The 27,798-nt window shown below is 35.7% G+C and overlaps 1 protein-coding gene across 4 annotated transcripts in view; it reads left to right on the top strand.

Moving 5' to 3' along the window:
- Positions 1-27,798, top strand: part of ADGRL4 (adhesion G protein-coupled receptor L4) — a 140,774-nt gene that overhangs the window by 55,619 nt on the left and 57,357 nt on the right. For 2 of the 4 annotated variants that reach the window (XM_061411482.1, XM_061411485.1), the window contains exons 3-4: positions 19,998-20,150; positions 24,457-24,573. The exons of 1 other annotated variant lie outside the window; for it this stretch is intronic. In XM_061411482.1, coding sequence (XP_061267466.1) covers positions 19,998-20,150; positions 24,457-24,573 — 270 coding nt within the window. The remainder of the gene's footprint in view (positions 1-19,997; positions 20,151-24,456; positions 24,574-27,798) is intronic. One more of the 4 variants, XM_061411484.1, reaches the window with a different exon arrangement.

Here is a 27,798-nt window from a genome sequence, read left to right on the forward strand (position 1 = left end):
ATCTCATGTTATACTCTGCATATAAGTTAAATAAGCAGGGTGACAACGTACAGCCTTGACATACTCCTTTTCCTATTTGGAACAACCAGTCTGTTGTTCCATGTCCAGTTCTAACTGTTGCTTCCTGACCTGCATATAGGTTTCACAAGAGGCAGGTCAGGTGGTCTGGTATTCCCATCTCTTTCAGAATTTTTCACAGTGTATTGCAATCCACAGAGTCAAAGGCTTTGGCATAGTCAATAAAGCAGAAATAGATGTTTTTCTGGAACTCTGTTGTTTTTTCAGTGATCCAGCATATGTTGGCAATTTGATCTCTGGTTCCTCTGCCTTTTCTAAAACCAGCTTGAACATCTGGAAGTTCACGGTTCACGTATTGCTGAAGCCTGGCTTGGAGAATTTTGAGCATTACTTTACTAGCATGTGAGATGAGTGCAGTTGTGCGGTAGTTTAAGCATTCTTTGGCATTGCCTTTCTTAGGGATTAGAATGAAAATTGACCTTTTCCAGTAAGTGCTTAATCATTATTATAATGTCATTATTAGAATATAACCACTATATATATCATTGTGTAGTCATTCTTTGATTCAGTGGTAAGGAATCTACTTGCCAATTTAGGAGACTCAGGAGACATGGGTTCAATCCCTGGGTGGGAAAGATCCCCTTTACGAGGAAATGGTAACCCACTCCAGTATTCTTGCTTGGACATTCCCACAGACAGAGAAGCCTGAAGGGCTGCAATCCATGGGATCTCAAAGAGTTCTAGCAGTTTAGCACACACACACACTGTCATTATTAGAAGAGAGTGGTGGAAATGGGTACAGTAAGTTTAATGCTTACAAACTTTTGTTCTTTCCAGCTATTGGTTTTTAAAGAGGGTTATTTTAAAAGAAATTCTGTTTATACTTTTTATTGGGAATCATTTTTTTGTTTTCTGCAAAAATGTTGGGTTTTTGAGATAAGGGAGTGGTCCATTTTTTCCTTAAATGAACAATTTATTTTTGGGTTTCTCGAAGAATACTATAAAAACTGAAATGTTAGCATGTTTTTCTATATTATTTATTTTTATGTTAGCCAGCAAGTTTTGCCAGCTATGAACAAGAAAGTACAAGGAGTTAGTCTCCAAATATCTCCTTTACTAGCATAGTTAAAATTAAATCATCAGTTAATATTTCAGTTACATTTTATTCTTATATCAAAGCATTATTCAGATTATAGGGTTTGTAAGTCATATTTAAGAGTGATTATTTTAGAAATTTAAAAATTTTGCTCTTACATTAAAAAAGAATGTCTAAAAATATATATTTAAATTGAATTGAAACTCTGGACTATACTGTTATAAGCATCAGTTAGGTTTCTGTATTATGACTTAAGTGAATTTCTGTTTTCAAAGATTAAAATGCTTGGAGTAAAATAGCTTCGCAGTTTAACTTATTCAAGTCCCATTACAGTGACTCTCCTGTTTATTGCTGAAAATATTCTACAGAAATTTTAAAAGGATCAATATTAATATCACTAGCTTGCATGCGAGAAAACGGATACACAAAATAGAACTAAATGACCTGACTGAAATAAACAACTGGTTGTAAATAAGGTCTATCTTCCTGAAAAGTCTTCATACTTTTTAACATCAACAAACAGTTTTGCATTCTGATGACATGTCTTTTGTCTTCCAAAATATCTAGCAGGAGTCATTTAGCCAGAATTGAGAAGTCCACATTTTCAACGTCTATACAACGAAGGCATTAGGCATAACTAACTGCTATCACAGCTATCTTTAAGTGGGCTTTGAAAGAGACAATTTTGATACTGTTACATAAAATATCACAGATGCAGAAAGCAGTATTTTATTTGATGAGCTTAACAATATCTCAACTAATAAATTGGCTGTCATCCTTTCCCCAGGTTGAGATAAGGGGGATGAGAACATGTAGATCCTTTTTTCGCATGCCAATTTGCAACTACCCCATGATAGAGCACAGTTGTACTATGATTGATGAAATATTTTAGAAAGAAAAGAAAGGACTTAAATGGAAGATTTATTAGCTTTTGAAATGGCATTGCTAACAGTAGTGGTAGGAGAAAAATAAACATGAAAACAAACATTTTAAGTAGATAGTAAGGACACAACCTAATCCCAACAGCCTAGAACGTCCTTGCCGTTTTCACTTACTCTTGCATCATATAAGGGGATGTAAACAACTTAATTCTAAGGTTATTGTTGCAACCTTTTCTGCTTTATAATTTAATCAGAAATAGTGTCTAAAATAAAAACAAGATACCTCTAAGACTTCAGTGGCTTGTCATAAAAAGATGTTATTAAACATAAAAAAATTCAGTAACTGCATACTCTGAGCTAGAAAGGCACTAGAGTGATAAAGTAATGTACATTATATAATAATATCAGGATCGCTCTGATCTTGAACATTTATTTCCAAGTTGAACAAAGTTTTTGAATCAGTCTCCTTTGCTCTCAAGTATTCGTATCTCAAGTTATAGAATCAGTTTTACCATCCCATGTTGGGTCAGATCACTGGTTTGGAAAATAAGGCATCACATCTTTTCCTAGGGTCTGCGCTATTAGCTAAATCATCTTCACACAGCTCAGTGTACCTAAACATTGGTATTCAGGCTGCAAAACTGATGGTGGAAAGCAATTTCTAACTGACCCTTAAGGCATTTATGTTAAGGCTGGAAGTGTGATGTTTGATTACACCCAGTATCATTTCAACTCAAATAGCTATAAATTACTCTCACCTTTTTTTGAATAGCAACAATTTCTTAAATCAATGAACTCTTTTAAGAATTGAAGAAAGGTCCATATGTTTATCATATGCACCATAAAACAGTGTTTCTTTAGATGCTCTAATTATTTCTTTGGGCCTTGATTTTATCATGTGTAAATTTATTTTTATCTTTTTTACTAAGAAATCCTGTAAAACAATCAAGTGACTGATGATTTGAGACCAGCCAGAAAAGATAACCATTTTGTAGCATGCTTCAGGATAAAGGCAGATTTGTCTTAAAATATAAACAAATGTCATATTTAATCCTGCTAAAATGAAGACTTAGGAGTGCAAGGTTCATTTTCCACAATCCCAAAGTAGACCTCAAATACCCAAATTCAGTTAGAGGTTTCCATTTCACTAAAGAGACTTCAAAAGGCAGAGGAAGATAATCTTGGCAGCAGCACCCTGGGAGTGAGAATACTCCTAACTAGGCAGGGTCCTTACCTTTCTTCTGACTCTTAGGATTTGGAGATCAGATAGGAAAGGCAGACAGAGGTATACAAAGGAGCAGAGAGGGGTTGGAGCAAAACTCACGCATCAAGAGTTGCCTAGCAAGCAACACCTCTCTGTTTCAGTGTGAACACTGGTATGATTTATACCTCTTACAAACCACATACTAAGTTTTCAACAGTTTGCCAATAAAAGGTGCATGACATACTCTGATTTGGGAGCAAGCAAGAAGACTCAATATTGTGATCTCCTTATTGAGCAAACATTTAACGTGTGTCTACTATATGCCGGATATGTACACTTGACTAAAAATATAAATATCAAAAACATGGTCTCTTTCCTTGAGAATCTTACAGTTTAAAGCAGGCAACATATTTGTAGGTGGTTCATCAATGTACAATAATAAAATACAGAAACCATATTTTAATAATAATGAAATATGAAAACAAGCTTTTATGTAAGCCACGTTCTGCATATCAAGTTTTGTTTAGAAAAGGTAAGCTTACATGGGCATTTTTCCCATGAAAAATATATTGGCATCATATTTTGTATTATTTAAAATTTGTTATTTGATTTGTTCTATTGGCCATAGATTTATAATGTCCTCACCATTATTGTACTTTATTTGGTATGTAGTGAGTTATCTGTCAGATTTGAAAGGATATGTTACCAGAAAGATGGAAATATTATTAAAATTAAATTTCTGTATTCTTTCTTTCAGAAAATAAAAACTATGTATGTATACATACATATATATATGTTTTAAATATATATATATAAATGACATATTTTTGAAGAATATTCAATATGATTTATGGAAATATTTAAATAAAAAATGTCATCTTGACATTATCATGACAAAAAAGTTGATGTTTGGATGGAGAATATAGGGGATAGAAAAGAATCAAAATTGTCTTCAACATAGGTCTGCAGGAGCACTCCTGAAAGGGTAGTGCGTATTACAAGAACTTGAGGGAGGTAGAATGGTTGTCATTTTGAAAAAGGAGATAATAAATGAAAATATTCCATATTTACTGTAGGGAAATGCTGAGGAGATGTGGGACTATTTAGTAGCTATTGAATTAAAATTCAGAGAATGATCAAAGATGTAGGAGAAAAAAAAATGTAAGCATGTTACAGGGAGTGAATGTGATTTCAAGGGAGAAAGACAAAGGCTGCTTGCTGACTGAGGCACTTTAGGGATGCTGATTGCAATGTCGTCTAAAGTCCTGCCCATGTTCTGCTATCCAGGCCGTGTTCAAGATGCAGGGCTGCCTTCATACAGAAAGTGGATGCTTTTTACACGTTGCTGCAAAAGGTTCGGATACTCACCTACTCCCACGCCTACAAAGATGTGTCTGTCTGGGGAGGGCACATCTTTCTAATACGTACAATGGCACCATATCAAGGGCATATATACAGTGGTGCCATATAAAGGCTATATCTGCAGCCCCAGCCTGGCTCCAGGGTTGTTGTGACTGCCAGTAAAAAACATTGCTTGGCCTTTGGCATACAGTCATCAGTACATGGTGTCATGAAATGTGGAACTTACACTAAACAGAATCAAGTGACTTGAGCCATCTGTGCTTATCAGACTGTAGTTTATATAGTTAAAGGGCCACAAAATCAATAGAGTGGATCATGACCAGCTTTGTAAAACATACTGAAATAATACAGAATTGAAAATATCAAATCACAGTAAATGAGAAGGGTAAATTGTTTTTTAATTAAAAGTTGTTTTGCTATGTTTATAAATATATCTAGTCATGGATAGGTGACTGTAAAAAAAGAAAAAAAAGTTGCAAAACTTAAGAAGAATATAATAAGTAGAAGAGTTATGACAATCTCAAAATTTAACTCTGCACCCCATTCATAGTTGGCTTTTCAATCTATATGGTCTGGGATAGAGGCAAATATGTTAGATCACTCAATAAGGATGTCAGGGCAATAATTGATGTTTCAGTAGCAAGGTATCATTGTCAGATTTATGGTCTGTTCCAAAGGTTTATGGTTTCCAGGAACCTGATTTAAATATTTATTATGGCATTTGTGTGATAATTTTAAACTCTAGATATTATTTACAACATATAATATGTAAAATCATAAAGTGCTCATGGGCACAGGTATAGTTTTAAAAAAATCTGAATAACTTTTGTAAAGTTTTGGAAAAAATCATGGTACAAGCAGATACTTTTTAAAAAAAAATGCCACATCTTTATTTCAGTGAAATAATTCATATAAGGATATGCCTCCAGGTAAGCATCTTTCTTAAAAAATATCAGAGATATTTCAACTTATTAGTAAGCAAAGTTAGGATTCATCATTGTGTTTTTCAGGATGGTTCACTTACTAAACTATGAATGTTATCTAAAGGTAGCCAGTATTCTTCAAACACTATTTTGAATGGTTGTAAATTATCAGATAATTCAAAAGATTTGTGATGGGTATTTTGTTGTTGTTGTTGTTGCTGTTTAGTTGCTAAGTTGTAGCTGGCTCTTTTATGACCCCATGGACGATAGCCTGCGAGGCTTCTCTGTCCATGGGATTTCCCAGGCAAGAATACTGAAATGGGGTGCCATTTCCTTCTCCAGGGAATTTTCCCGACCCAGGGATTGAACTCATGTCTCCTGCATTGACATTTAGGTGCTTGCTTATTCTTACCATTATATGTCTTCAGTGAACATTCTTGAACTAACTTTAGCCGTATCTTTGAACCTTTGAATAAACACCTACAAAAAAAATTCTTGGGGCAAAAATTTGGCCATTCTTCAGGCTCTTGATTTATCACTGAATATATTTCCATTAGCAGAATATGTCAGTGCTCCTGTAACACCAGCTCTGGTTCAGCATTCTCGTAAATTCCTCTATTTTCTCATTTACAGTTATGGGAAATTTAAAAGTTGAAGTATTCAAGTAATGCAAAATGACTTCAGACCAATAAGATCAAAGGAAGTACAAGTTGAATTCCATTACTTCAGTAAATTGTGATTTAAAAAAAAGTCGTGATACCAGATTGCCAACCAATCCAAAGACTGTTCTGACATTTTCCCCAAGATAAAAATGTATCCTAAAGTGCGAGTGGAGGCAGGATTGGAGTACGATGTCATGGAAGATGTTCATGTGTCTTTGCTTTTTCCGCCCTATGCCCCAGTCCTGGTTACAAAACTTTATTAGTAACAGATAAGGAATATAGTTTGGGATAATGTCATAACCAATGACTAAGGACTGTTTATTGATCACAAAATAACAACAAATCTCTAAGTTTAATAAAAAAGGTAACAATTTTTTTAGATATCTTGCACATTTTATAGATGGTAATTGACCTTGCATTTGCTATTTTGAGTTTCTTTATATATTGGTATGGATAAATATTTATTTGCAATCATATATTTTAAGTTTCTTTTGTGAATTATGTACTCATTTCCACTATGAAAAAGCTACAAAATTTTTCTTAAACTTTCTGATTTCTTCTGTCTTATGGATTATTTATGTTTTTGGTTTTTATTTGTTTTGTTTTCTAAAACTTTGGATAATTTTAATTAAAAAATTTTGTTAGCATTTAATGCTGTTGATAACTGATTTAATTCACTGTTGTCAGCAATACTATTTTATATTATATATTATGAAAAATAATAATAAGGAAACCTAATTTCGCATGAAAGAATTGAAAAATAAGGAAAAAGTATATTAGATTGAGAATTTTGAAAAATGAGCCTTCGCCCAAATTAAAAGGTAAGATAGACTTGAAATTTAGACAAATACTATTTTTCATTGTTAATTTGACATCAAGATGAACTAGTTGATAGGGAAATAAATTTCAAGTCTGTTGCCATTTCTTGCTCAGATAGTAACAGTCATATCTTTAGCAATCAGTAGTAAAATAAACAAGGCTTGGGAAAGCTGATATAACCAACACGGGGATCAGGAACAAATATTTCTCAGGCATGGGGAGTCTTGTCTGTCAGAGACCAAAGCTGAGTGCTGAGAAGTTATGTAATTTTCAGTGCTATTCAATGCACTGAAACAAGAAACAAAAAAAAAACCTACTTTAGCTAAAAAGAAAAAGCAGACAGACCTCTTGACAGCTTTTGTATCTTAATAACTTCTGCCACATGTTAATGCAGTAAATACAGAGATCAAGTTTATGATCACAAGCTAAGGAAAGCATCACATTATCATAACATATGTACTGTTGGATTCCAAAGGTAACTACAAATTATATTAGAATATAATGTTAAAAAGGATTAGAGCCAATTTTATGACAGAGGTCTGTGTATCTGTGTGATAAATGAACTCTGAACTTTCAGTAAGTGTATATCAGATATAATTTTTCCCCAAAATATTTTATTACATCAATGAAGTGTTATAAAATGTATGATGTCTTAAAATTAAGGAAACAAGGTTTCATTAAGAATTAAATTAGACCGTTAGTAATGTGGGTATTTTGCGTATTAAAAGTACCATCCCTGTTTTCCTCCGATTTAAGTTTGCTTTAAACTGTGTGTTTGTTATTAGCAGAGTAGACCTGGATTTCATCTGGAAACTAACAAGCTGTATCTTTTAATGGGGAAATATTAGTCTTTTCCACTTAGCATAACAGTTGATGTTTTTGATTGATATTTTTATGTCATCAAAATTATTTCTATTAGCTATTTTTACTTATAGTTTCATTCATTCTTTTAATTTTTATTTAATCAGTTTACTTTTTCTTTTTTGAAAATTCAGTTGTAAGTTTTCAGTCCATTTCCTGTTCTTACTCACAATCAAACTCACATTTTTGCACTTTACCAAAATCAGGTAACAAAACTTCCTTTTTACAGGGTGTTTTACTTGGTATTGTACTGTCCTCAATCTGACAAAAGTAATATGTACTCTATGAACCCACTATATCCAGGCTATTTATTAGGTTTTCTTTCAGTAAATTTTTATAAGAATCCTTATTATCTTTTATATTACACATTCATAATCATAATAATCATTCATTTGAATTTATATATTGCAGAATTTATTGTCTACAACATTGTTACACCTCCATCTCATTTTCCCTTGTTGACATCTGTCTTCTAAATTCATTATTATTTGATTCAGGAGGTATCTTGAATGCTTTCTTCACAGAATGTGTGGGTGACCTACTCTTTGAATCCATGTTTTTACAAATGTTTTCAGATTTATTTGTCTGGTTAGAGAATTACAGAACTGGTCTCACAGTCATTTTATCTCAGTGACTTACACATAGTACTTTACAGTCTCTCAATTATGTTAGCAAGATTCTGATACTATTCTAATTGTTTTTCTTTGTAAACTGGTAAATTCTTTAGCAACCAAGAGCTTGTTACTGAACCAAACTTAGATCTGCTTACCTAAAGTGCAGCAAAGCCAATCTACTGACTTACGGTGAAAGAAAGTACAGCATTTATTGAAGGGCACCAACCAAGGAGAGCAGGGATGCGTGCTCAGCTCATGAACCTTCTTCTGGTTGGTTGGTGGTGAGGCAGCAGGGTGATGTTTCAGAAATCTTAATCACCAGCCGTTTGGTCAGAACCAGTCTGGGTCTGTGTTCTGTGGTCAGCAGGCAATCACCATCTTCTGATGGGTAGAAGGTCTTAGTTTCTGCAGAACCACTCAAAGATAGGATTCAGGTTATTATCTATGTCCGTTCTGGAGGAACTAAGTCCTATGACTTATTGTTGCATCAGTAAGTACTTGAATCTGCTCCTTAGAACTTGGGGAAGAACTAGGAGACTAAAACCTTTTCTCTACAAAAAGAAACAGGGATACTGAGGGCTACTGTACCTAAAAAGGCCCCTGCACAGTCCTTCTTGGTTCACATTCCCTCTTTTCTTTTATACTTGTCAATCCTAAGGAGAACAGGAGCAGAACAAGACAGTGTTATAGAGAAGGGGGATAGAGAGATTTATTACAAACTCTGCAGGGAAACTCAGTTTTCAGGGGACTCAGTTTCAAGTTTGCATGATTTTTCTGTCATGGATTTGATTTTCCCCTTGAATATATATTATTTAATGATTAGAAACAAAAATCAATAAAGCTGTTTTCTTTAAAAGTGTTTCATAACCATCACAACAGCACCAGAAGGACTATATGTGAGTATCATTCATTTTTACTATTAGAATTGATAGAGTGAAATGAAAAAACTTCAGAATAATTGATTTATAATTTAAAATACATGTATGAGGATTTTCATCCCACCATTTGTATCAAATGAACAAGAGAAGTGGTTTCCAGTGTCTAGAGAAATAAAATGGTTTGTTTTTCTCCTATTTGCATATTTTTATTATACTCGGTTTTGCTTGTTTGTTCTAAAATGTGTGTTTTAACAATTCTGAGAAAGAGGGGACAGAAAAGATGACAGTAGTATAAAATTAGAATATTTTCTTAAGTTCTTTCCCTCAGAAAATAAGTAAATGCAAAAAAGAGCGACAGAGACCCTCCTACATATCTTTCTTTTCTGGTTTATATAGCATTTGCAAAATCTGATCCATAGTCAAAGGCACACTTTTCCTTTCAGAAAATTTTCAAACGATACTTCTTGCTTCAAACAATTTAACAAACACATTTCTACTAAAAATTTGTTTTTAATATTAAATACCCATCATGAACCCTTTATTTTTGTGTAATTCTTCTGTCTTTACCATGATAAATTCTCATATTTTGCATTTGATGTATCTCACTTTTATTTTACTAAATCAGACTAACTAACTCTATGGCTATGGGAAATGTACATTTTATACTGTGTGTTTTATAGTCAACAGTGGTAATGTAGGAAGTAATGTACTAAAGTATATCTTCACTATTGAATTTATTTTTTTTCTCTGTCTTCTTAATTATTCTGCAAATGTCAGTATGTTTATGTGGAGGGGTGGTTTATGTGTATATCATATGTGTAGTCTGGGCTGCACTTAAAGATTCAGGCACAGAAGAAATTCCCAGAGGGGGAAAAAGGTATAATTCCACATCTCTCCTTTGATACCTTTCCTTGTCTTGTAGAACGGTTGGTAATGACAGTTCCAGTGTGAAAACAATAGCTCCGTTACTTTTCTTGACTGACTGAACTCATTCTAGTTTCATTGCAGCTCTGCTTTTTTTTCTTTCTCTTCTGCTGACCTTTTCCTCCCCCTTACCTCATAACTATATGTTTACCTTCATATTCCCCAGAAAAAGATAAACTGTAGGAAGTCTGTAATTGAGGGGACTCGTAAGGAAGATTTTTCTAAGTTCATTAGAGAGTGCTAGATATGAGAAGAGAATTACCAGTGTTACTGAAAACAAATGAGCCCAGTAGGCTGCCTTGGGGAGAAATAGGGCAGGGGGGGGGCGGGAAGCTTCTGCATTGCTCCACCTTTGACTTAGAGGGCCTGTTTCACAAGAAATCACATAATGGTTATAGTCATTTTAGTGTTCAAATTTACGGAGCAATCCTGGCAATCGTGTCCAGAGGGAAAATGTGTGTAAGAGGGATGCTGCTGTTAAAAGTTCTCTGGCTTTCAAGTTGTTATAATCAATTTGAGCCCAGCCAATAATATTTCAAGTGCTAGAAAAAGAAAGGGGAATATTTTCTCTTTCTAAATTACCGCACCTATGGTCAGTTGATTGAAAAATGGAATATAAACTAAAATCTTGTTCACATTCTGGAATGCCAGTGACTTACAAAACCAGTAAAATTCTACTTTATTATACAGAAGTAATATAATTATATGGTTGTTGCCCAAAATGTGTCATTCCTAAATGTATCACTCTTGAATTTAGAGAATTAGATACCCACTACTATGACTTGTTTAGAAGAACACTTTACAAAATACACCTCACCCTACAATACAAAGATATAGCTTGGTTTTTAGAGTCAGGCAATCTTAAATATTAATATAAAAACCATGTACAGCAGATTCTCTAAACTACCATGATTTAACCCATCTCAGCTTTAATTTTCTAGTAAGTAAAATGAGGATCATATCAATCGTGTTATTATAATGATTAAATAAACTTAAATGAGCCATCTAGCAGAATACTTGAAAAATATTTTCTCTCTTCTTTCAGATTATGAGGTACAAATCATGCTGACCTAGTTTTTAATATAAGTCCACAATAAACAAGTAACTAGCCATCAACCATAGGTTAGTTGAGTGCTAAGTAAGCTTCCCAAAAACATATTGAGAGGAGATATTTCTGGCATATGTTTTTGGGAAGCTTAGTTAGCACTCAACTAACCTGTGGTTGATGGTTATGCATTATGTTAAAGCCCTGGTAGTTTTCTGATAGGCTGGACTGAATCATGTGGAACCCCAGGGAATTTTCTGGTCAACCTTGAGACCAAACACAGTTTAAGGGACTCCTTTGGTCCTTTTTACCTACTCTCACATCCTAAGGAAGCAAACACAAGTAAGTAGAATCATACAAAAACACAGCAACAACAACAACAACAAAAAACAACGGAAGAAAGAAAAAAGGAAAACAAGGGAGTGTGATAATGCCAAGGCAGAATTCGTTCAAACTGCTGAGATCAAAGCAGGAGTCAGGAGAAAGGATCCATCTAGAGATGAGAGCAAAGGAGACAGCAAGCTTGCTCCCTGCACTGCTGCTGCTGCTGCTGCTGCTAAGTCGCTTCAGTCGTGTCGGACTCTGTGCGACCCCACAGACGGCAGCCCACCAGGCTCCCCCGTCCCTGGGTTTCTCAGGGAAGAACACTGGAGTGGGTTGCCATTTCCTTCTCCAATACATGAAACTGAAAAGTGAAAGTGAAGTTGCTCAGTCGTGTCCAACTCTTAGCGACCCCATGGACTGCAGCCTACCAGGCTCCTCTATCTGTGGGATTTACCAGACAAGAGTACTGGAGCCTAATAATTGCCAGGCTCCTGGTTCTGACCCATCCTTTGGAAGAGAAGTAGGGAGTCTTGAGCTCCAGCTTGTGATTAAACAAGTCTCCCCGTCCAAAAATGAACTCGCTCTTAGCCACAAAGCTTCTCCTCCTATGCTTCTCTCTGTCCTCGTGAATCAATATACCCAGCAAATCCCTCCAAATCAGAACCCGTGGATCATCCTTGCTTCCTCTGTCCAACTAACTCATATCCAGTTAGTCTCCAAGCCACACTAATAATTTAAAATTATTTTACTGTGAAAAATTTTGAAGTCACATAAGTAAAAAAAAGAGTATGAAGATCAGATGGTAGTCATCCAGATGACAGTTTCCAGTTTATGCCTAATCTAGTTGAATCCTACCCACTTTCCTTTCCATCCCCAGATGACTGACTTTTAACACTTAAACATATCTGATCTAACCACTTTACTAATTTCTTCTTGACTATGTTTAGTTTTTCATGTCTTACAGTGTTTTAGCAGATTTACCTGGGTCTTACCTCATTTTCCTTATGTTTCAAAAATTGTTTTGAGATCAAATCAGATTTTTCTACATAAAATCTGCTGATGCTCATCCTTTACCCACTGAATTTAGTCCAAAATGTTTAGCAAGCATTTTCCCACTTTAGACCATACATATCTGCATAGAATCTTGCCCTACAGTCTCTACCATCCTACCCAGTGTTCCACAATATGTTGTTTATTCGCTATTCAACCCTTTTGCAACCCCATGGATTGTAGCCTGCCAGGCTCCTCTGTCCATGGGATTTCCTAGGCAAAAATACAGGAGTGGGTTGCCATTTCCTTCTCCAGGGAATCTTCCCAAACCAGGGATTGAACCCACGTTTCTTGATTCTCTTGAATTGGTAAATAGATTTTTAAACACTGAGCCACCTGGGCAGCCTAATAGTTGTTCTCTTCCTGCAGGCTTCAGGCATTTGGGTGAGTTCTTCCCTTGTGCTGAATGGATTGTTGGAGCCCATTTCATTTGTGTTAATTCTTATACTTCAATGCTTGGCTTAATCATCTCTTCCTTTTCTAAACCTCCTCTGAGAATAACCTTCCCCCTTTTATCCTAAAAACTTGCTAAGGAAACCATTGCTTCTCTGAGTTACCAGTATATGGCTAAATACCTTGTTTATTTGTTATATACAACACATGCTAATAATTTGAGGTTTTGTCTGTCTTCTCCAGCAGCCATGGATCCTGTTGTTATATGTTAGGTGTGTGTCTTTGTTCTTGTAGTGCTCAGCTTGCTGTGTTAAACGGGAGCCAGTAAGAATTTCTGCTGAAAGAATGCCAAATATTTCTCCTTATTAACATTTTTTAATCATTTTTAAATAATGTGTCTTCTCTTTAATGGTATTAAAATGAATTTTTCAAGTGAAATCCTAAATATTTATTCTATAATCCTACAAGGAATTAAATATAACATCACAGAGAGTGACTAAACTGATATATTGATATAAACAATGGAGATAAGAGCACAAAAGAAACAGTCATATATTTTCTTATACTCATTCAAATAAATTTTCTCCTTGAAACTTAATTTTTGTTATGTTAGACACTGGAAGTTTAAAGCTATTTAAATAATTCAAATTTATATAGTACTTCACAAAGATAATTTTTTGCCCATCTCCACTCTCTTGGGGGAAGAGAAGAGGTTACTTTCAGATAAGTGGTATTTCAAGGAACAAGATTGGAATCAGACCATTTAGGGAATTCGCCTATATCATATATCCAGCCCAGAAGATTGGGAGATAGATTAGAAAATGTTTTTATTTCCAAATTCTTGATAAGAAAGCTAAGAGGTCAAGTGCTCAAGACTACATAGTAGGGAGAAACACAAAAGTCAGTGTGAATCTTTGTTTTTTATTTTGCTTGGTTTTTTTCTTCTGGTTAATGTGTTACCCAAAACTTGAAAATAAATTGAAATCAAATGATATATTGGTACACTAATTTGTTTTCAGAAACAATCAGGTGGTATAAAATGGCTGGTTTTCTTGGATTCTGACCAATAACTCAGATCTAGTGAATTCTTTTCCTCTGTATTTTTGCATATCATTTTTGCAGCTATAGACCACAAGGGATGCAATCTTCATCATTTTCTATATTACCAATAACTGATCCGAGAGCACAATTCCTTTTAAAGTTAATATAAACTTCTCCCAGTATGCTGTGAAAGGAGTCAAATTTTGAGATAAAAATTGAAACTTTTAATAAGAACTCAATTACATGCTTCTGTGTTAACTTGCTTTAGAATGTGAACTCTGACAGCAGGGCACAGATCCTGACTTTTTGATTAATTTTTACTTATTTCCCAATGTGGACATATTCACATTTGGGAACTGGGAAGTTCCATAAATATTTGAGTAACTGAATGATTGAGTCAAATCCAATGTGTATGAAGTAGTTTTCTTCATCTTGATTTAGATACTTCTGTGTCAATTTGTGACATGCTCTCAGGTAATTTTAATAAACTAGTCTAATTTATTTTGAATGAATATATAGACATAAATGTTTGCTTTCTGAGTATATGTGTGCATATAGTCATCTAAAGTTATACAGTACATCTGTATACAGAATAGACAAATTAATAATTAATACATGTTAATAAAGTATGAACTCTTCAACATTTTATATGATGGCCTTTCTATTTCTCTTACTTTATTATCATATTTTCAGCAAATTTACTTAACTCCCTCAACGTTTATATGCTTTAATTTAGGGGTGACAAATGCCTAGCCAAATGCTAAATCTGAAAAAAATTTTAAATATGATTTTCAAATTTTTGAAATTTTAAATCCTTTAGATTTGTGTGCTTCCCTGTATCATAAGCCACACTTCCTTCTATTGTCTGGCTCCTGGTGGAGTCAGACTTAAGTCACCCACCTGCCTGGCCTAACAAAGCTTCTGAGAACTCAATCTTTGTATTTACACGTCTCCAAGTTGTTGGCCTGTAAAGAAAGAAAGAAAGAGAAGTCAGTCAGTCGTGTCCAACTCTCTGTGACCCCTGTAGCCTACCAGCTTCCTTCGTCCATGGGATTTTCCAGGCAAGAGTACTGAAGTGGGTTGCCATTTCTTTCTCCAAAGGATCTTCCCAAACCAGGGATCAAACCCAGGTCTCCTGCATTGGAGGCAGATGCTTTATCGTCTGAGACACCAGGGAAGCTTCTAAGGGGAGCTCAAAAGTCTTCTCTTGGTACTCGAGCTTTTTACTCACTTTAGAGTAAATCAGACCACATACTGAAAATTAGAACTTTTGAGGAAACAATGGAATTGAACCCAAAATGTCAGAGAGGTGCCTATGGAGAAATGAAAAGAGGCCTGAAGTCTTAACGTGAAGAAGATACCAGGTGTGAGGCCTGGCCTAGCTTTGCTCTAGGCTTTGGAGAGAATGATCTTGCTTCTCATAGACTGATGAGTTTTTCTTACTAACTGGTTATACACAAATGAAATGGTCCTGTGAGGAAAGTAGATTCAGGCCTATGTTTGGAGCAAAGAGCCTTCCACTTTTGTTGTAGGGACAGGCCTGCCTCAGGCCTAGGAAATGAATTTGACACAGGGTCCTACAGTTCACTGTGAGATAGGCCTGAATTGAAGGTTATTCTGGGAGCAATAAAGGTGTTTCACTTGTTGAGCTTGGAACCTCATGGGTAACAGTCAAGGTCAGGTCTCAAATATTTGAAAGTCTATTTCAGAGATATATTATAAGTAAATTGTATTTTTTTCCTATGTCAAAATGAAATGATACCATTTGATTGATGTTTTGAATGACTTTTAAGAACATGGAATATTTTTTAGCAAAATAAAGTTAATATTAAAACTTTAAAATAAAGTACTATATAAAGCCATATACAAAAGAAGTGGAGAGTCTACATAATCTGAATTACCTTTAAAATGGAATGAGTGGTTATCTTCATGTAATAAAATTACAAATAGGTTTTATTTTTTTTTCCCAGTGGCTTTTCAATAAATTATCATGAACTGTATTATTGGAATTTGTAAAAATGTCATAAGGAAACAAATTTTGATGTTTATTCTTTGTATTTAGTGTGGATATATTCTATCCATATACTAATGGAATTTGTACTTTTTGAGATCTTTGTTATAGATATTTTAAGAATACATTTGTTATTATACATATCTAAGGATAAGCAACTTAAACTTATTTCCAGACTTTGGAAGCTCACTTCTTCATGAGAAGGGATAAGTCTCGGTCACTTATGAAGGACTTATTTTACATATTAAAGGCCAAGTAGCTGTTAAGAATTTTAAGTGGAGTGTAACTGGATCATATTTCTAGTAACTTAAATAATAATAACAGTATACAGAAAATAATATACCTGTATATTGCATACTAATGCTAAGCACCACTGTAAGCATTGTCTGCTCATGAACCCCTTGTAATCTCTTAACAACCTTTTGAGGTGGTCACAGTGTATTTCCATTTTATGGTAATCTTCCTATCACAGTGTCTAGCATACAACAAACACTCAATAAATAATAGCTATTATGAACTCTTTTTATAGCATAGTACTTAAGAAGAGTGAGATCTCTTTGACAGTCAGAATACCTAAGGCTGTAGTCAAAATTTGCCACTTATCTGTGTGCCATTGATCACATTAATCTAGCTTTTTATACTTTAGGTTTTTTTATTTGAAAATAGCAATAATGCCTGCCTCATAGGCATGTTGTATATGTATATGAGCCCTCCTCCAGGGGATCTTCCTGACCCAGGGATGGAACCCACATCTCCTGTGGCTCCTGCACTGCAGACGGATTCTTCACCGCTGAGCCTCTAGGGAGGCACCGGGCTACAGTCCATAGGGTCGCAGGGACACGACTGAAGCAACCAAGCACATACTTGTGAAAGAATAAGTATGGCAGAGAACTTTAGCTGTTCAAAATGTCTTCTTTCTTATTCCTGGCACACAGCTGGCCTACACCCATCAGCTTCCCTGTGGTTAGATGTGGACATTTGAATGAATTCTGGTAAATAGAATGTGGATAAAAGTGATGGGTGCCATTTATAGTTGTGGCTTATTACTCTCTTATGCTCTATTTGAACCCAGCTCCCCACCAGGATAAATACAGACAATGTGGAGGCCCGATGGGGGTGGTGGAGCCATTAGATGAAGCAAGTCTGGGTCCTTGAACCATTATGCAAGAAGCTACACCATCAACCTGAATACTAACTTTGGCTTCTGACTAGAGCAGCAAAGAATCTTTTATTGTGTTGAATCATTACATGTTTGAATATATTTGTAGCAGTTGGCCTATTAATATACTAAGTCAAAGTGATAAAACATATAGATAATAAAATAAAATTGTGTAATAGAGCCTCATAGGTTGAATATCTTAAAAAAAAATAGGATTTCCAAATCTTACCTGCCATGACCATAGTAGTAATTTTTGAAAACGAAAAAAAAGAGGACTTCACATTTAGTTGTCTGTCATATGGTAACTTCTGTACTTATATCTGTAATGTTTGAAAATGACTAAATGGAAATAAAATTTAAGTGAGAGACAGACTACAAATAAAGTTTCTATTTTTCTTCTGAAATCTCTACCTCAGTATCTTTTCCTCTCTCAAAACAGACCCATAATCCATCAGATACATTCTTACCTTATATATTTGCTTTGTAAAATTATCCTTGCAGAGGTGGCAGGATGCAACAGCAAAGAGAACAGGCATTGGACCAAACTACTAGGCTCTAACTAAATAGCTATGTGACCTTGACAAGTTACATTTCTTCTCTATGGCTTATTTTCCTCATCAGTTAAAGAGAGTAATAATGGCACCTGCTTCTTAGAATGTATGTAAACAACAAGTGAAGTAATATTTATGAAATATTTAGGAAAACCTCCAACTCTTAGTTATCAATATATGTGTTCAATAACCTGTGTATAAATTAAATGTTATATAAATAAATCTTTAAAAATAACCTTGTGCTGTGCTTAGTCAAATCTGACTCTTTGCAACCCCATGGACTGTAACTGCCAGGCTCCTCTGTCCACGGGGATTCTCCAGGCAAGAATACTGGAGTGGGCTGCCATGTCCTCCTCCAGGGGATCTTCCCACCCTAGGGATCGAACTCAGGTCTCCTGCATTGTGAGCAGATTCTTTACCGTCTGAGCCACCAGGGAAGCCCAAAAATATTGGTGTGGGTAGCCTATCCCTTCTCCAGGGGATCTTCCCGACCCAGGAATTGAACTGGGGTCTCCTGCATTGCAGGTGGATTCTTTACCAGCTGAGTTACCCGGAATCCCCCAGATTAACCTTGGTTTGATTAAAATGGAGAATAAAAATTCAAGACATTCTCCAAACTCAATTCAAACAACTGTTCCCCTATGACTTCTCCCTGGGCCCGCTGATTAGGCTTCCCTCAGCCTTCAGAAACATCTCAGTCACCCTTATGTTTGAATATTTGCCCCAGATTTTACCTTCCTTTTAATTACTTTGCTTCTCTCTGTCTAATCAGTATTTATCTGTCTTGGAGATTAGCCAGTTTGGGTCTATTAGTACCCTAGGGTTGCAGTAAGAAATTAGCACAAACTCCGTGACTTGAAACAACACAGGTTTGTTCTCTCGCAGTTCTAGAAGGAAGTCTGAAATCCTGGAGTTGGAAGGTCCACACTCTCTGTAGGGCCTAGAGAAGAATCTTTGCTTATGTCTTTCTAGCTTCTAGTTAGCTGTCCTTGGGACTCCTTGGCTTGCATCAACATTACTTTCAGTCTCTGCCACTGTTTTCACATAGCCTTGTCTTCCGTGGCTCCATTTCTGAATTTTCTAAGGACACCATTATATTATGTAATAATGTATTATAAGGACACCACTCTTGGGCCCCTCCTAATTTAGTATGCCCTCATCTTAACTTCTTGCAGCCCAGCGTTTCTCATGATGTACTCTGTATATAAGTTAAATAAGTGAGTCTGAGTGAACTCTGGGAGTTGGTGATGGACAGGGAGGCCTGGTGTGCTGCAGTTCATGGGGTCGCAAAGACACGACTGAGCGACTCAACTGAACTGAACATCTTAATTATATCTGCAAAAGCCCTATTTCCCAGTAAGGTCACACTCACAGACACTAGAGATTAGGACTTGAGTATATCTTTTTGGGACGCACATTTCAGCACACGAAGGGATCTAATGTCTCCTCCAACCAATCGTAATTACTTCTGAGAACCATTTATTTTTTATTTCATTCATTAGACAGGTAATATGAATCTGCTTTCTAATTTTTAAAAAAGATTTATGAACCTATGTATCTTCTTTGATAAATTACATTATAAGAGTATAAGGATAAGGATTGTGGATCATGATATTATTTTTTTCTGTTTGTATACTCTTTCATATATCACACAATGCATATGATAACAAATAGATATATTAACAAATGAAGGGATACAAACCTGATAACACAAAATTCTTCTGGAGAGTAAGTGACAAAAATAAATGATAAATGATTAAAAAATCAATTTCTAATCTCTGATTTTTCATTTTTATCTTACGGTATGCTTTTGACTGATTATTGTGAGTATTATTGTGACTGATTATTGACTGAGTATTGTAAGTTCACCAATAAGATATTTATTAACATTGTGATATTTAAATTATATGTAAACATTTGAAAAATAATCCAATAAAATTCAATAGCTCTGTTTAGTGCTTTTGCAGTAAGAGTTTCTACCTTGCTTTGTAACTGCAAAGGTTTTACATTTAAACAAGAATAATCAAGTATGTAACGTGAATTCTTATTATCAACTTTTCTTAGAAATAATATCACATACCTTATACTATTTAACAGGGAAAATTCCCCAAAACTGATGGAAAATATTAGGAATCCATCTCAATTCTACAAGAATAATGTTTTAAATTGATATGTCCACAGATGATAATGAGTGTGGAAATTTAACGCAATCCTGTGGTGAAAATGCTAACTGTACGAACACACAGGGAAGTTATTACTGTATGTGTGCACCTGGTTTCAGATCCAGCAACAACCAGGACAAGTTTATTACTAATGATGGAACCATCTGCGTAGGTAAGTTCAGCTACCTATCTTAAAATTTATACCTATCTTTTATTGCTTATACCTCCACAGATTAGATAATATCCAAATCAAATTCTGTCAGTTGATTGTACCCCCGTTGTTAATACTTTCAGAATCTTCATTAATTCTTTTAATTCTCCAATATGATATCAGTTACTATGGCATATTTATCCAAGAATATAAGACGAAGAATATCAGTTTACAAAAAAAAAAAAAATTGTGATGTTATGAGATCTAGCAAGGTGGCAAATAACGGAATAAATACTTACACTTTAAAGTGATATATTCACTCCAGAAAATTACTATTAGTATCACCAGATAGTAATAGTTTTATAAATATGCACTCTGAGAGGGGCCCCATGTTTTCCTGGAAAGCGTTCAGATAGTCATTGCTTGTGAACACTAGTGATGTTCACTCTAGACAGCACTGCTGCTGCCCACCGAAAGTTTGTCACATTTAAGATCTGCATTCAGTTTTTTTGAACCCCGACCTATTTAGAAGTAACTACAGTGTCTTCTGGAGGGATAAAAGTAATTGAAGTAATTGCAGTCCAGGTTCGATGCACGATACTGGATGCTTGACACATGTATACCTGTGGTGGATTCATTTTGATGTTTGGCAAAACTAATACAATTATGTAAAGTTTAAAAATAAAATAAAATTAAAACCAAAAAAAAAAAAAGTAATTGCAGTTCAATTCCTAAGTAAAATATTGTGAGAGAGTATCTAGATTTTTTAATGTCATTCTATTGTATTTTGGTCACACATTTGATTTATCAGATACTATAGTCTGAGAAAAAAATTGTAGAAAACTGTAGAAAAGATGAACAGTTTTCAGAGACAGATTCTCTGGAACCAAAGACTTTAACTTTGAAAACAAATTATGAATCATCTTAATCATGGTTTCTAAAAATTGCCTAGTTTACCAGTAGCTAGTATGATTATAATTGACAATTATGTATAAAATTAGTGGATGAACTGAGGCCCTGAGAGTTTGATCACATAGCCAGGACTAGATATGAGATAAGCTCAGGACTGAACATGCACCATGGGCAGGGGTAAGGTACTGCTTCTACCTTTCATAGTTAAATGAGAGACATCCAATCACACTAAAGCTTTAAATCAGCCCCAGTAAAGTTCTCATCAGTGAGCTAAGGAGAAGTCTGGCAATGTTATTATTATGCTATGCTATTCTATGCTAAGTCGCTTCAGTCGTGTCCGACTCTGTGCGACCCCATAGACAGCAGCCCACCAGGCTCCGCTGTCCCTGGGATTCTCCAGGCAAGAACACTGGAGTGGGTTGCCATTTTCTTTTCCAATGCATGAAAGTGAAAAGTGAAAGTCAAGTCGCCCAGTCGTGTCCGACTCTTAGCGACCCCATGGACTGCAGCTTACCAGGCTCCTCCGTCCATGGGATTTTCCAGACAAACACACATGATAAGTCAGGAGATAATGTTCAAAGAGAATTTCTCATTGAAATGTCTGTATCAAAGAAATTATCCTGTCTTGTGTACTTTGAGTTCACAGCGTTTTCTCTTTCACCTAAATAAGGAAGATTATATTCTCCTATTATAGCCAAGGGAAGTGAAGAGTCACACATTTAGGATAAAGGGAAGGTTAAAACCACAGTCTTCTACCTAGAATGCCACTGATATTTCCACAGGAATCTCAAATGGGTGACCATTTAAATCTCACACATGAATCTGGATCATGCAAATATAGTGAATCAAACTTTCCAAGGCCATACATGATGTAAAATATGAGGAAATAAATCTCTTTCTGTTGAATTATGATTTTATCTGGATTGTTTGCAGCAAAAATTTTTATTGGATTACATCATTACAGTATATTTGAGAAATTAAAGCCTTCCCAGAAAATGTATAGTACCATGCTCTTTGTTCTTCTCAAACCTAAACTCATGTTTCTAGTCTTAGAATGTTAAATAATGTCTACATATCTTTACCTTTAGTAAAGTTCTAACTTTGTAGCTATATAACTAGAAAATTTTCAGTTAATGAAAAAAATCTAACTTGAAACACCTTAATTACTGAAATTTAATGCAATTTTAACTATACTTTCCATTCCCTCTTGTCTCTACAAGGCATTTGTCTTTTCATCTGATTATGTTTATTTTTGATACACCTCAGTCCACAGAGGGATATATAGTTCTCTGTCTGTATATCTTAAATGTAAAGAATTCTTATTTAGAGAAAAATTAATCATAAGCACAGAGAAAACACATACAAAGATGACCAAAAGCCAACATTTTATGGAAGGGTAATACATTTGTGATCTACACAGTCAAAGGCTTTGGTGTAGTCAGTAAAGCAAAAGTAGATGTTTTTCTGAAACTCTCTTGCTTTTTTGATGATCCAGTGGATGTTGGCGATTTGATCTCTGGTTCCTCTGCCTTTTCTAAAACCAGCTTGAACATCTGGAAGTTCATGGTTCATGTACTGTTGAAGCCTGGCTTGGTGAATTTTGAGCATTACTTTGCTAGCCTGTGAGATGAGTCCAACTGTGCAGTACTTTGAACATTCTTTGGCGTTGCCTTTCTTTGGGATTGGAATGAAAACTGACCTTTTCCAGTCCTGTGGCTGCTGCTCAGTTTACCAAATTTGCTGGCATATTGAGTGCAGCAAATTCATGGCATCTTCTTTTAGGATTTGAAATAGCTGAACTGGAATTCCATCACCTCCATGAGCTTTGTTTGTAGTGATGCTTCCTAAGACCCTGAGAAATCTGTGTGCAGGTCAAGAACTGCAACAGTTAGAACTGAACATGGAACAACAGACTGGTTCCAAATCAGGAAAGTAGTACGTCAAGTCTGCATATTTTCACCCTGCTTATTTAACTTATATGCAAAGTACATCATGCGAACTGCCAGGCTGGATGAAGCACAAGCTGGAATCAAGATCGCTGGGAGAAATACCAATAAACCCAGATACACAGATGAAATCACCCTTATGGTAGAAAGTGAAGAAGAACTAAAGAGGCTCTTGATGAAAGTGAAAGAGGAGAGTGAAAAAGTTAAAATTCAGCATTCAGAAAGCTAAGATCATGGCATTCGGTCCCATCACTTCATTGGCAAATAGATGGAGAAACAATGGAAACAGTGAGAGACTTTATTTTGGGGGGCTCCAAAATCACTGCAGCTGGTGACTACAGCCATGAAGTTAAAGGACACTTGCTCCTTGGAAGAAAAGTTATGACCAACCTAGACAGCATTTTAAAAAGCAGAGACATTACTTTACCAACAAAGGTCCATATAGTCAAAGCTATGATTTTTCCAGCAGTCATGTATGGATGTGAGAGTTGGACTGTGAAGAAAGCTGAGCACCAAAGAATTGATGCTTTTGAACTGTGTTGTTGGAGAAGACTCTTGAGAGTCTCTTGGACTGCAAGGAGATCCAACCAGTCCATCCTAAAGGAAATCAGTCCTGAATATTCATTGGAAGGACTGATATTGAAGCTGAAACTCTAATGCTTTGGCCACCTGATGAAAAGAATTGACTCATTGGAAAAGACCCTGATGCTGGGAAAGTTTGAAGGCAGGAGAAGGGGATAACAGAGGATGAGAGGTTGGATGACATCACCGACTCAATGGACATGAGTTGGGGTAAACTCCGGGAGTTGGTAATGGACAGGGAAGCCTGCATGTGGCAGTCCACGGGGTTCCAAAAGAGTTGGACACGACTGAGCGACTAAACTGAATACATTTGTAATTTAAGACTTTCTCCCAATATTCAGTTATTATTGAGATACTGTGGAAGAGCCCTACATTTTTGCTAATTCTCCTTTTAGCTCTTTTAAGAGCTCAGTAAACACAATAACTTAGATTAAAACCCAATATCCAATATCCTGTGAGCTACAGTTCATGGGGTCGCAGAGTCGGACACAATTAAAGCAACTTACCATGCATACCATCCAATATTGAGTTCTGCAGTTTCCACCTGTTTTGTTTGATGGATCATTCAATGAAAAAATCTTTCTCTGGAAAATTGTTATTCTCATGAGTTTTGTTGTCCTCAAAGATTAAGCTTTTCTCAGAAGCAGAGTAACTGTTTCTTTTCTGTTTTTTTTTTTTTCTTTCCAGTCCTGTAGTAATTTTCATTGTTAACTATGATAATCTTCAGGGAATTTGAACAGAGAAGCATAATTCTATTTTATTTTTACCTTAGTGTTTTACCTTGTAGTGTATTGCTTATGATTTGAAAGTTTAGCTAATCCTTGAATTTGACATATCTGGTAATTATAGTGATTGCATGTGTGCTAAGTCACTTCAGTTGTGTCCAGCTCTTAGCCCACCAGGCTCCTCTGTCCATGTGGATTCTCCAGTCAAGAATACTGGAGTGGGTTGCTATGCCAACTCCAGGGGACCTTCCCGACCCAGGGATTGCATCTCCTGCATTGGTAGGTGAGTTCTTTACCACTAGTGCCACCTGGGAAGCCCAATTATAGGCATTAAGAACATCTATAAATATATAAGGAAAACCTCCAGCACATGACAAGAAATTACCCAAGCAAAATTCTTTATCTTTAGTCTTTTGAAATACTTTTTTAAACAGATGAAATAATCCTTTGGAGAAGTCTTTGAGTGAGATTGAGCATCATTCCTATTTTTCTTCTCCTTTGAATCACAGTAAAATAGAACTTCTGGTGCCCAGGTCCCAAGAGATATTGTTCACAAGTGGGGAAACTGAAGCATTCAGTCATATGACTTTCCAAAACCAAATGAGTAGAACCCAAGGATTTCACATTTTCTGTGTTCATAAGAGCAGTGTTTACTACTTGTCATTTTTTTGTCTTGTTGTCTTAGATACTCTGATAGTTTTTTTCTGGCTTTGAATAATGTTAAAATTCAATTTTGTCTTTGCAGATTACTTCCAGTAATTGAACATTTTATCTTTTTATTTTTTTTTGCAGTCTGTGAGTTACACAACATTAGAAAATTCAGGTATTGATGAAAATTATGAAAATTAAAGCAATCATATAATCATGCTTTGAAAGAAGATTATGATAAAATGCTGCTGGTTTGGCTCATTGTAGACATGAAAAACAAGCATAATTGTGTTAATGAAAAAGCAAATGAATTTATTTGCAGAACAAGGAGGTGCATATTAGGACATACTTACATTTAGTGAAATCAAGTTATTGGTATTAAGCTGAGTGTTAGTTTGGTAATGGAAAAAGTGGATCACTTATTAAATACAGCTTATCAGTTCTAGCCTAGTTGAGATAATTATATGGCAGCAATTTATCTTTCATTAAAATGGGGGAAAGGGTGCTTTTTCTCTTTTACAGCTCTAGGGAGTACCAAAACATGGCAATTTAACAAGACACTCATTATCATTGTGTTTTCTCTAAACCTACATACTCACAGGGCTTATGCTATTAAGAGAACACACAATCTGAATAGAATCATTGAACCTGATTCTCAGTTACAATATCAGGCACTTACTGTATCTTAGGCACCCCTCCAAACACCTTTACATACATTTCCTCATTTGTTATGAAAAAGAACCCTTTTTTAAAATTTTATTTTATTTTTAAACTTTACAATATTGTATTAGTTTTGCCAAATATCGAAATGAATCCGCCACAGGTATACCTGTGTTCCCCATCCTGAACCTTCCTCCCTCCCCATACCATCCCTCTGGGTCATCCCAGTGCACCAGCCCCAAGCATCCAGTATTGTGCATCAAACCTGGACTGGCAACTCGTTTCATACATGATATTATACATGTTTCAATGCCATTCTCCCAAATCTTCCCACCCTCTCCCTCTCCCACAGAGTCCATAAGACTGTTCTATACATCAGTGTCTCTTTTGCTGTCTCATATGCAGGGTTATTGTTACCATCTTTCTAAATTCCATATATATGCATTAGTATACTGTATTGGTGTTTTTCTTTCTGGCTTACTTCACTCTGTGTAATAGGCTCCAGTTTCATCCACCTCATTAGAACTGATTCAAATGAATTCTTTTTAATGGCTGAGTAATACTCCATTGTGTATATGTACCACTGCTTTCTTATCCATTCATCTGCTGATGAACATCTAGGTTGCTTCCATGTCCTGGCTATTATAAACAGTGCTGCGATGAACACTGGGGTACACGTGTCTCTTTCCCTTCTGGTTTCCTCAGTGTGTATGCCCAGCAGCGGGATTGCTGGATCATAAGGCAGTTCTATTTCCAGTTTTTTAAGGAATCTCCACACTGTTCTCCATAGTGGCTGTACTAGTTTGCATTCCCACCAACAGTGTAAGAGGGTTCCCTTTTCTCCACACCCTCTCCAGCATTTATTGCTTGTAGACTTTTGGATCGCAGCCATTCTGACTGGTGTGAAATGGTACTTCATAGTGGTTTTGATTTGCATTTCTCTGATAATGAGTAATGTTGAGCATCTTTTCATGTGAGCCATAAGGGTATTTTATGGTATTGCCCGGGGTCATAGAGCTAATGAAAATTAGAATCAGGATTTGAAGTAAGGTCTTCCACAGGACTTTTACCTGTAGGAAGGAGGATAGATACTGGTTTTGTCAGGTCCTAGGTCCTGCAAGAAATTGCAAGAGATATTATTGTGGACAGTGATGTAAAATGGCAGTCACACTTATTTTGGCTAAGCCAGTTTTATCCTATTTGAGCATGAGATACTTTTTCAGTACTTTATGAATCTTTTCATACTACTAGGTAGCAAGGAGGTATAGAGTAATATTCTAAGGATAGTGGAAGCTCCTTGACTATCCTGGCACACAGCCAGTTGTGGTGGTCACACACTCCATCACTACGTTAAACTCAGTAGGTTCTACTACTGAGGCCCAGAGTGAGAAGGATAGCAAACTTAATATCTACATTTTAGTAAAAAGCTAGGGGAACAATAATGTAAACAAGGAAAGTATATAATTCAGAAAACATGTCTTTGATGGGGTAACAAAAGTTTAAAAAACATATCTTTGGTAAGGTGATTAATATTCTTCTAGAATATTTGGAGTCAGAATATAAAATCTGCATAATCCTAATTTCAAACATTCATCTCCAAGGGTATGACCCTTAAAAATCATTATTTTTAAGATTAACATTCTGTCACTTGGTGAATTCAGAAGTTGAAATGCCTTAGTTGGTTCAAGGCTGACATGCTGGGATAGCAAACAGCTGAGTGGGTGCTGGTAGAGCTGAAACCATAGCAGAGAACCCAAAATAAGGACCACAGGGTGTATAGAATACACAGGGGAAAGCTGAAACTGTCAAGAGCAATGATACTGTCTGAGCCACCAGGGAACCCCAAGACTGTGTAAACTTACGTCCAAAGGCATGAGGGAGGATTAAAATGGCATTTGCAAAGTTAAAATCAGTATGTTTTTCAGAGATTGGATTTGGATAAAGTTCCCAAGAAAAGTTGCACCTTTCTAAATGATTTTGAGATTGAGAGAAATCAACACTTAGTTTCCAATTAACCGTAGAAGGCATCTGAAAATGTGAAATAAGGGTATTTGGAGAACATAGCTTTCTTCCCCATGAAATGAATTTTTCTGTTTATGATACTTCATGGATCTCTTCACACCTTCATTGGGATACTATCCTCATTTGGGTGCTACACAAATAATTTATTCAACACTGCTCCAAAAAAGACTAGTC

The sequence above is a fragment of the Bos javanicus genome, chromosome 3, assembly GCF_032452875.1.
Source record: "Bos javanicus breed banteng chromosome 3, ARS-OSU_banteng_1.0, whole genome shotgun sequence".
NCBI classification, from domain to species: Eukaryota; Metazoa; Chordata; class Mammalia; order Artiodactyla; family Bovidae; genus Bos; species Bos javanicus.